We start from the raw sequence: 10,823 nt of genomic DNA on the forward strand, positions 1-10,823 counted from the left end.
CCGCCCGGCCTCCGGCCCGACGACGGTGCCCCGCCGCAGAAGCGGCCACTTGGCGCCGCCGCCGCCCGCCTGCAGCAGCCCGGCCGCTCCGGGGCCGCCGCCATGACCATCAGCGCGCTCCGCCCGGGGGGCAGCCCGCGCCTGCAGCTGCCCTGCCTGGCCAAGGTGGGTGGGGGCGGGCGGGGGCGGTTTCTGGAGCGCCTGCAACGCCCGAGGGGCGTCGGAGGTTGCCTTGGGTCTCGGCCAGCCCCGGAGGCGGCGGGTTGGGATTGGGAAGCCCCGGGTCCCCCCGCTGCCCCTCCGGGAGCCAGGGGGTCTGGGTCTGAGCGGCTGCCGCCCCGCAGATGGAGCGCGTGGTGCTGGGCATGCAGGACCCGGACATGGGCATCAAGCTGCGCAGTCAGCGCCTCCTGCTCACCGTCATCCCGCACGCCATGACCGGTGAGTGAGTCTCCCCCGAGGGGGCGGCCGCAGCGCGCCCCGCCGCCCCTCCGGCGCCGCTTCGCCTTCCCGGCAGCGGCGTCTCCCGCGAGGATTTCGGCGGTGGCTGCGGCTGCGCAAAGCTGCCTCTGGATGGATGGACACGGGAGGGCAGGTCTGAGCCCCGCCGTGGCGCCAGCCATGACGGGGCCGGTGGGGACGGGCGTCGCCTGGCTCCCTGCTGACCGGGGGGCTCCCTCTCCCCGCAGGAAGCGACATCGTGGAGTGGCTCCTGCAGAAATACGGCCTCTCGGAAGAGGGTGAGTCGCCGCCGCCGCCGCGCCCCGCGAAGCTGCTCGAGGGCGCGGCGCTGCTGGGGCGAGGCTGCAGGCGGGCTGGTGTGCCGGGGGGCGCCTCCCGGGGGGGGGGCTGCTCACGACCCTCGTCCCTCCCGCAGAGTCCCTGCACCTGGGCAAGCTGATCGTGAAGCACGGCTACATCTACCCGCTGAAGGAGCCCCGCAGCCTCGCCCTGCGCGTCGACGAGACGCCCTACCGCTTCCAGGTGGGTCGGCGGCGAGCATCTCTGGGGAGGTGGAGGAGAATGGTCCTCTCAGGCTCCAGGAAGCCTGGGGGCGCAGAGTCGCCGTCTGCCTAGGGCAGCCCCCTGCCGGGAGGGCCTTGAGGCACAGCTGGGGTGGAGCAGGGGCTTGGCTGGCTCTTGCCCGTTCCCCGAATCAGGCCAGGCCGGGTTAATAGGCCTTAAGCACTTGGGAGATTTGGGACCCTCCATAGATATCTAATTCAAAATATAAACTATAATAAACAGCAGAATAGATTTTTGTTTTTCGAAATGAAATAAAACCTACAGTAAGATGGAAAATAATATTTATTTTTATATACTTTATTTACATTTGGGGTGGGGGAATCCCATACTTTTTCAAACTGCAAATTCCATGGTAAATCCGGCAGTGGGAGATGTCTGCGGTGCCCTCTTTCGGTGACGCCCTTAGCAGGTGCTGGTTTGGGTTCATAGTTAATCTGGCCTCTTTCTCTGTGCTCCACAGACCCCCTATTTCTGGATGAGCACCAAGTGGCCAGCGACAGACCTGGATTATGGTGAGAGCTACTTCTCTGCCCCCCCCCCCAGAGCCAAGGGAGTCCCAGGAGACCTCTGGGCAGCTTGACCCCAGGCAGTGGGGGAACCCCCACCCAGGTTCCCTGGCCAACGACAGACCCTCCCTTTTTCAGCTATCTACCTGGCCAAGAAGAACATCCGCAAGCAGGGAGAGCTCATTGAGCATGAGAAGGTAAAGGGGGGGCATGGTGGGTGGGGGCAGGTGGGAGAGGAGGAGGGGGAGTGCAGCCCCCCCTTCATGCTTCCTGGCTCCCCTCTTCTGGAATGACGGTATCCCCTGCAGGAAGATTACAATCAGCTGCACAAAAGGATCAACCACACCTGGGACTTTGTGGTGATGCAAGCCAGAGAGCAGCTCCGGTGAGTTTGTGGGGGGCAGGCGGAGGTGGCAGGCATGTGGGGTGCGTGGCTGCAAAGCCAGAGGCCCTGAAGCTCCCTCCCTCCTCTTGACCCCCCCAGGGCAGCCAAGCAGCGGCGGAAAGGCGACCGGATTGTCATCGACTGCCAGGAACAGGCCTACTGGCTCGTCAACAGGCCCCCGGTGAGGTGGGGCAGGGGAGGCAGCCCCCCAGCCTGAGAGAGGCCGCTGCCCTTGCAGGAGGCTGCCAGCCCCACTGTTCTCCTAACTTGCAGGGGCACATGGGGGCAGGGGCTTCGTGCTGCTGTCGGCCAGCCACTCCCACCAGCCCCAGCTTCATGGCTGAGCCAGGATTTGAACTCACATCCCTCCACTACCAGTCTAGCTCTCAGAAGGACTCCAGAAGAGTCCTGTAGCTGGATTGGACCAAAGGCCCTTCTCGGCCAGGCAGATGCCTCCTAAGAAGCCCACAAGTGGGGCACCAGCTGAACAGTGTGACCCATAGCAACTGGTGTTTAGGGGTAGACTGCCCATGAAGCGGGAGGGTCTGTATGGCTATTTGGGATGCAGGTGGTGCTGTGGACTAACCACTGAGCCTCTTGGGCTTGCTGGTTGGCGGTCCGAATCTCCATGACCGGGTGAGCTCCCATTGCTCTGTCCCAGCTCCTGCCAACCTAGCAGTTCAAAAGCACACCAGTGCAAGTAGATAAATAGGTACCGTTGCGGCAGGAAGGTAAATGGCGTTTCCGTGCGCTCTGGCTTCCATCACGGTGTGCCGTTGCGCCAGAAGCGGTCTAGTCTTGCTGGCCACATGACCCTGAAAGCTGTCTGTGGACCAACGCCGGCTCCCTTGGCCTGAAAAGTGAGATGAGCCCCACACCCCAGAGCTGCCTTGGGCTGGACTTAACCATCCAGGGGTCCTTGACCTATATGGCTGTTATTGCTAATAGGTATCACATGAGCTTATTGGCTCCCACTGCCCTGTGGCATTGCAGAGGGGATGGCTGGGCACCTCCTGGGCAGTGAGCTCCTCCTCCTTCTCCAGCGCCGGCCTCCCTTGCCCGGTGGCAGCTGGGTCCAGAGCAGAGGAGGCCTCGGAGGCCCCTCCTTGACCCCTCTCGCCCCAGGAGGCAGGCCCGGGCGCAGGGTGGGCCTCCCGCTCTGGGAGGGAAGGGTGAAATCCAGCCTCTCTCTCCTGCTTGCAGCCTGGCAGCCTGAACGTGATGGAGGAAGGGCCTGAGAGGAGGAACTGCCAGAGCACCAGAGTCCAGCTGGTGAGCGCGGGGGGTGGTGGTGGTGGCGGATCTGGGGGGCAGTGGTGAGAGATGGGCACACTGCTGGGCCACCCTTGCCCTTGCCACAGCTGGGCTCTGTGCTAGGAGCCTCTGGCAGGGCTTGCTGGCTCCCTGCAGCCCCCCAGCGCCTGCCTCTTGTTCACCCATGGTGGGGGGCACCCTTTGTGCCAGCCTTACCGCCTGCTTTTGCTTGGTGGTAGAGCTATGCCTGCCTTTGGCTTCCTTGGAAGGGGCTCCCTCTGTTCCCTGCTCCTCCATTGCAGGGGGTGAGTTGCCCCAGCTGGCAACCCCCACCTGTGCCTGGCCCCACTGTGGGTTCCCCTTTGGTGAGGACACGCCTCTGTGTTGACTTTTCTCTTTCTGGAAGGTGCAGATTATAATATTAATATAATTATTCATGCTTCACCTTTCCCCCTAATGGGACTCAAGGCGGCTCACAGATACAAATGAGAACTGGAGGGAGGGGGGAAATTGTTAAAAAAAACAATTAAACATTGAATATAAGCTGCTCCCTTAAAATTCCACAGGTGCTCACACCCATTCCCTTTTACTGTATGTCTGTCTCAGCAGCAATATCACAACAAAGCAAGTCTTTGTACGGCCACGCATTTAAGGCACACTTTAACTTTTCACAGTTGGAATTTGGAAAAAAGGTGCGGCTTATATTTGGGCTGATACGGTACATATCATAAATTCTATGTAAACCATGCAAATAATGGCAGTAACAGCAGCCAGCACTAGCCTGTTCCTCAAAAACAGTCAGTTCCCCCAAACCTGAGGGAGCAAGGAGGACAGTGAGGGGGGAGCCAGCCAGGCTTCCCTAGGCAGGGAGTTCCAAAGTTGCCTGGGAGGAGTCACCACCAAGAAGGGCTGCCAAGGGGGGACGACGACTGAGGGAAAGGCCTCCCCCTTTTTGTGCGGACTGCCCCCCTCGTCCCTGTGCTGAGAGGGGGGTCGGGGCTGCGTCCGTCTCTTTGTCTCACACTGCTCTGTCTGCCTGTGCCTCCCTCCCTCCCTCCCCCTCCCTACTGACCACTGGGGTCTGTTTTCTTCTCTTCTGTCTGCCGCTTTGTCCGTCTGTCCGTCCACGTAAGTCACTAACACGGCCATGTAACTAACTCGCTGTTTGCCGCTGGGATTGGGGGGGGGGGCTCAGCTTGCTGGTGGGTGGGGAGGGTCCCTTAGCCCCATGCAGCCTTTTGAGTGGGTGGGTGGGAGGAGGACCCACCTATCGGGAGAAGTCTGAGCCCTGGCACTTTGCCCCCTGGCTTCAACTCTGGGCATCTCTGGATAAAGGGAGTTGGGGGGCAGGGGAGGGAAAGGACAGTGGGGGGGAGCAGCAACCCTGGAGCCTGACCCTCTGAGAAGATGAGGGGGGCAGCGGGGCAAAGGCAGCCCCTCATATTTCCTCACCTCTTTCTCTCCCTCTTCCCTTCCCAGGAAAAGAACACGGATTATTACAAACGAGAGGTGAGGTTTTTTTTGGGGTGGGGAGGGGGCCGAAGGGATACAGGAATCACAGAATTGTAGGGCTGGAGGCAACCCCCAGGGTCTTCCAGTCCCACCCCCTGCAATGCAGGAATCTCAGCTAAAGCATCCCTGACAGACGGCCATTCAACCTCTGCTTAAAAACCTCCCAGGAAGGAGAGTCCACCACCCTCGGAATCTCCTCTCTTACAACTTGAAGCCATTCTTTTCGGTCCTACTCTCCAGAGCAGGAGAAAAACAACCCGACTCAGTGATAATGATAATGATAATGATGATAATAGTAATTTATTCTTTAACACTCCCCCCCCCCCCAAATCTGGCTGGGTTTCCCCAGCCACTCTGGGCAGCTTCCAACAAAATATTAAACAGAATAAAACTTTGAACATTAAAAACTTCCCCGAACAGGGCTGTCTTCAGATGTCTTCTAAAAGTCAGATAGTTGTTTATTTCCTTGACATCTGATGGGAGGGCATTCCACAGGGCGGGCGCCACCACCGAGAAGGCCCTCTGCCTGGTTCCCTGCAACCTCACTTTTTGCAGGGAGGGAACCAGCAGAAGGCCCTCGGATCTGGGCCTCAGTGTCTGGGCTGAACGATGGGGGTGGAGATGCCATGTTCTGGGGAACATGGGAGGGTTGTGTGTGTTTCCTAGTTTGCCCATTCAGGCTTGCAACTCCTTCTGGGTGTCAGGGATTGGGGGGGGGGACCCTCCTTACCTCTTTAAGGGTTCATGTGGAAGGAAGGTGGGCCAAGTTCTTGGTGGGCCAAGAGCGATGCAGGTCAAGATCAGGAGGTGCCCTTTCCTGCCTCCCTTGAGGCTGCTGCTGAGATGCCTTTGGCCAGCTGGAGTGGGTGGGGGGGTGGGTGGGCGAGTGGGGGTTGCCGGCAGCTCCTTGACACCCCCCTCCACTCTCTTGGACGCAGATACGCTGCTGCCGTGCCGCCATGGGCAGGACAAGGGTCAAGTCTTCTGTCTGCCTGGAAGGGTGAGTGGCAGCGCCAGGGCTCCCAGCTGGCCGGGGGCTTCCAGGGGCAGGTGGGGGCTCACCTGTGGCTCTGCAGGTGGAACAACAATGGGCCCAGGTGGTGGCACCCACGGGTCACTTTCCCACGGGAGGAGGAGGAACCATCAATGAGCAATATTTGGGTTCCTTCAGTCAACCAGCTACAAATCCACCTCACAGTCGCCTCATCCAGCCCACATTTTGCCAGCTTTGGTTCCAGTCCTCAGGCTTACACTCTAAAAGGCAGGGGCCGGATTTAGGTTCGAGGAGGCCTGAAGGTAATGGGGCCCTTCCTATATCCAGCTGTTCTTTGTCAACAACAAATTGACACTGTTTTTTGTGTTGAATATAATATGGTAATTTATGGACCTCATAGGTATCTAAAGCCATTTGCACATGTTGCCCTGCAACCAATCCATGCAGAATGTAGGCACCCTATATATAGAAAGGAGCAAACCAGGGATATTTTAGGGAGCAGGCTAGCAGGTGGGGCCCTTGACTTATCTCAGAGGAGCCTACACAACACAAAACACGGTTGCTGTATGTAGGTTTTATTTATTTTTTATCTTATATTTTGGAAATGTACGTCCAGTTTTTCGCCTTTAAATTTTTTTGGGGCCCCCAAGAGAGTGGGGCCCTTAGCTATAGCTTGTTTAGCTTCTATATAAATCTGACACTGACAATGACTGAGAGGCGGGGGTGGGGGGAAGCCGGGTTCTGCCCATTCCTTGATTCCGCAGCCTTACTGGGTGATGCGAGTTGCCTATTTCATACGTGTTTCTTCTTGGGGGGGGGGTCCTTGCATCTCTCTGCCTGCTGCTCCCAGGGTGGGCTTAGCCCCTTTGCTGTACCTGGCAGCAGAGAAGGCCCCCCCCCCCGATTCCCCCCATGGCCCACCCCACCCCTGGCCTCCTGCTTCCTCTGCAGGTACCTCAAGTTCAACGAGCAATACGTGCCGCACGATCCCATCATGTCCGGCTGCCTCCCCAGTAATCCCTGGATCACAGACGACACCACCTACTGGGCCATGAATGCCCCCACGTAAGTGCATCGCTCCCCAGATGCCTGCCCGGCCCCCTCCCTGCCTGTGTCTGTTCTGGGGGGTGACTGGGAGGCCCATGCTCCTGACAGGGCCCCCCTTGCCTGCCTTTCAGGGGTCCCTCTGGGCTAGCATGACACCCTGAAACCCCCCCCCCCCCGCTTGCCTGCAGGGTGACAGCCCCCACCAAACTGCGAGTGGAGCGCTGGAGCTTTGGCTTCAGTGAGCTGATCGGGGACACCCTGGGCCGGGTGCAGCTCCTGGAGTTCCTCAAGAAGGAGTTCAGCGGTAGGTCCAGCTTTGATGATAATAATAATAATAATAATAATAATAATAATAATAATAATAATAATAATAATAATAATAATTTATTATTTATACCCTGCCCATCTGGCTGGGTTTCCCCAGCCACTCTGGGTGGCTTACAGCACATAAAACATTGTAAAACATCAGACACAAAACATTTCTCAATACAGGGCTGCCTTCAGGTGTCTTCTGAAAGTCGGATAGTTGTTTATTTCCTTGAAATCTGATGGGAGGGCGTTCCACAGGGTGGGCGCCACCACCGAGAAGGCCCTCTGCCTGGTTCCCTGTAACCTCGCTTCTTGCAGTGAGGGAACTGCCGGAAGCCCCTCGGATCTGGGCCTCAGTGTCCGGGCTGAACGATGAGGGAGGAGACGCTCCTTCAGGTCTACTGGGCCGAGGCCGTTTAGGGCTCTCTAGGTCAGCACCAACACTTTGAATTGTGCTCGGAAACATACTTTTGCCTCTGGGGAGCACAAGATGCACTTGCCCCCCCCAGCGGCCTTTCCCCCTGGGGCCCTTCTTGCTGCTGCCTCTTCGGCTTCTCCTACCTCTCTCCTCTTCCTCTCCTGCTTCTCCAGCTGAGAACCTGAGCTTCTGGGAGGCCTGCGAAGAGCTGCGCTATGGAGAGCAGGCACGGATCGAGGAGATCGTGGACTCCATCTACCAGTAAGCGCCTGGCTCCCCTCCCCTCACTGGCTCCCGCAAGCCTGGGCTGCACAGCCGACCCAAGGCATTTTGCTGCCCAAAGCCGAGGGCGAGAAGAAGCCTCCTCCCCGTCCCATTCCATGCACGAAAGCTCAGCGGACCCTCAGCGGATTTTATTTCTGCCTCCTCTGCTGCACCCCAAAAGCACTCGCCCACCCAGAGCTCCCTGCGCTTGCTGGTCTTCAGTCTTTGCCGCCTGAAGTAGCTCCCTCATGGTAGGGCCGGCCCTGGATGGCCTCTCACCTCTAGGGGGCTCCAATGGGGCTGTTTGGCACTTCTCCAGAGCCTTCGCCTCTCCCTTCCTCCCAGCCCCAGAGGAACCTGGAGCTCCAAGCCAGGCTGGGTTTCCCAGACCCCACACAGGCGCCTCTGCTCAGTGCCCACCCCCAGGAGCTCTCTGCCCCCCGCCCATGCCAAGGTGGCTCTTGCTCCCTCCAGGCAGTTCCTGGCCCCCGGGGCCACCCGCTGGGTGAACATTGACAGCAAGACGATGGAGAGGACCCTGGAAGGTATTAAGACCCCCCACCGCTACGTCATGGATGATGCCCAAATGCACATCTACATGCTGATGAAGAAGGTGCGGAGCCCTCCCAGGGGTGGGTGCTCGGGGCCAGGCCGGTCCGGGGCTGACTTGGCCGTTATCAACCCCCCCCCCAGTCACCCCAGAGCTCTCCCCCTTCCCTGCTAGGACTCCTACCCTCGCTTCCTGAAGTCCGATCTCTACAAGAACCTGTTGGCGGAGGCTGTCATCCCCCCGGAGACCAAGAAGCGGTGAGCGGATGGGGAGGGGTCCGCAAGTGCCCCCCACTCCAGGGAGGGGGAGGGTGCTGGCGGTGGGGCTGGCGGGAGATTGCCTCTCTGCAGTGTCAGACCGGACCCTTCCTCCTCCCCCCGCAGGGTTTTTCCCTTCATGCGGAAGCAGCGCCACTCCAGCCCCAGCCCGGCCCTGCCGCCCCCCCAGGGGGACCACGAGGCAAAGGCTGAAGACAAGAGCAAAGTGGGGCCGCCTGCCCCGGTGGAGGAGGGGGGCGAAGAGGACGGCGGCACCTAGGATGGGGGGGGGGTTCGCTGCTGAGCTTGCCCCTCCATTCTCCTTGCCATCCACACACAGGCAGGAGAACAGCCCGCCTTTGCCCCCCTAGACAAGCACCGCTGACTCGCCTGGACGTCCCTCGACTGACCCTCACAACAGACCTTCCTGTCCCCCCCACCACTGGAAAGAAGCCATATGATGCTGGTGGCCAGGCAGGAGCCCAGCACAGACGCATCACCTCCTCTGCCTTATCTGCTTCTTGGAGCACTGCCGCCCCAGACACTGTCTTGCCTCAGGAATTGCCCTCCTCCCTGCCTAGAGCATCCACCTGCTCCTAGCCCCCCTCCTTCAGCTGAGCAGCGTTCCTGGCCCCCTCCCTGCCACGCACAACCGACTCAGGCTGCCCTTAAAACCCCCAAGGTGTGTGTGCCCCCCCCGGGTCCTCCAGTGGTTTGTGAGGGATGCCACCCCTGACCAGGCCTCCAGATGGGTCCCAGAGCAGGGGAGGGGTGTCTTTGCTCCCGCAGCTGCCCAAGGGGAGGGGGCAGTGCAAGGCCAGAAGGGCCGGACTTTCTTCTGCTCTGTGCCCCCCCTTGCGCCCAGCACCCACTCAGCCCCTCCAGATGTCTTCCAGCACCCGTCCCACGTGTGAAGGAAGTTGCAGCTGCTGCAAGATCTGCTCTTACAGTCTTAAGAAACCACCCTGGAACCTCGTGGCAAAGATGGAATCCAATAAAAACCCGTAGGAACAGCAGAGCTGTCTGGGGGCTGGTCAGTTTTTCTTCCTTTCTCCACCCAAAGAATGGGGGTGGGCGGCATTTGCAGTCAACAGGGAGAAAGGGGTGGGGGTGGGGCCAGGGGAGCAAAGGCTTCTCATTCAGGAGCCCCCGGGTTCTCTTTTTCCAGTGCCTTTCCTTCCCCAAAGAGGGTGGCAGGGGTCTGAGCAGAGGGAGGGGGCAGCCATGTGTGGGGCTGGGAAGCTGCCTGGCTTCAGGCAGCTGCAAGGAGTTGGGTGGCCTGCCTAGGCTGCCTGCAATGGTGGGGGGGCCAGCAGATGAGACCCCCACAGTGCCATTCCTGCGTTGCGGGGGCAGGGCTGGATGACTCTTGTGGGTGTGGCGCGTTCCTTCCAACTTCCTTTTCTTCTCCTCTTCTTGAGTTTATTTACCACCCTATACCTGGGGGTCTCAGGGTGGTTCACAGAATAAAATCAAGATATAAAACCACAAAATACCTAATAAAAACAAAAACAACCCAATAGCCCACCCCACTAAAAAACACAATTTAAAAGGGCATAGGATGTAAATTGGATCATCCAAAGGCATGGTGCCTAAAGGTGTATAATGAAGGCGCCAGGCGAACTTCCCTGGGGAGAGCATTCCACAGATGGGGAGCCACTGCAGAGAAGGCCCTGTTCTCGTGTTGCCACCCTCTGGACTTCTCGAGGTGGCGGCAAACAGGGAGGGCCTCAGAATACGATCTCAGGATCCAGGTAGGTTCCTATGGGGAGAGGCGGTCCTTGAGATATTGCCGCCCTGAGTCATTTAAGGCTTTATAGGTTAAAACCAGCACTTTGAATTGGACCCGGAAACTAATTGATAGCCAGTGCAGTCGGACCAGGATCAGTGCAATATGCTCAAACCGTCTTCCTCCAGTGAGCAACCTGGCCGCTGAATTCTGCGCCAGCTGAAGTTTCCGAACTGTCTTCAGAGGCAGCCCTGTGTAGAACGCATTGCAGTGACCTAACCTTGAGGTTACCCACTCTACAATTCTAACACTCATGCAGCCCTTTGGGCAGATAATCAAAGAGCTCAGGGACCGGCTGTGTCCATCTGCTCCATGCCCCCCCCCCCCAGCCCCAAATCCCCTACGAGGATCTTTCCGCATTTCTGGGGCTTGGGAGGTATTTGCCATCTGCCCAGTAAGGAGATTAGAGGGGGCTGCAAAGCTCCGCTCTCCCATTGCATTTCCCCAGCAGATCCCGGAGAGCCTGAAAACCCCACTTGGCCCCATCTTTGAGCAGGGGGTTGCAGCCGAGT

General features: G+C 58.9%; 1 protein-coding gene across 1 annotated transcript; it reads left to right on the top strand.

The window, feature by feature from the left end:
• The first annotated feature begins 68 nt into the window (after window positions 1-68).
• Window positions 69-8,802, top strand: RGS11 (regulator of G protein signaling 11). The gene is made up of 17 exons (XM_033167889.1): window positions 69-165; window positions 345-441; window positions 690-740; window positions 878-984; window positions 1,487-1,538; window positions 1,671-1,729; window positions 1,841-1,917; window positions 2,017-2,098; window positions 3,121-3,189; window positions 4,651-4,680; window positions 5,622-5,683; window positions 6,629-6,742; window positions 6,913-7,028; window positions 7,625-7,712; window positions 8,190-8,328; window positions 8,440-8,522; window positions 8,649-8,802. Exons 1-17 carry the CDS (start codon window positions 103-105, stop codon window positions 8,800-8,802), a joined length of 1,443 nt encoding a protein of 480 aa, XP_033023780.1. The 5' UTR covers window positions 69-102.
• Window positions 8,803-10,823: the final 2,021 nt, after the last annotated feature.

Source organism: Lacerta agilis, chromosome 13, assembly GCF_009819535.1.
Source record: "Lacerta agilis isolate rLacAgi1 chromosome 13, rLacAgi1.pri, whole genome shotgun sequence".
Classification (NCBI taxonomy): Eukaryota; Metazoa; Chordata; class Lepidosauria; order Squamata; family Lacertidae; genus Lacerta; species Lacerta agilis.

What these genes read in the sequence shown, in the direction of transcription:
- RGS11 (XM_033167889.1), top strand. Translation starts at nt 103, where the DNA reads ATGACCATCAGCGCGCTCCGCCCGGGGGGCAGCCCGCGCCTGCAGCTG. An exon ending in AGCTGCCCTGCCTGGCCAAG is followed by an intron (nt 166 to 344) that starts GTGGGTGGGGGC and finishes GCCGCCCCGCAG; the next exon opens with ATGGAGCGCGTGGTGCTGGG. An exon ending in AGACGCCCTACCGCTTCCAG is followed by an intron (nt 985 to 1,486) that starts GTGGGTCGGCGG and finishes TGTGCTCCACAG; the next exon opens with ACCCCCTATTTCTGGATGAG.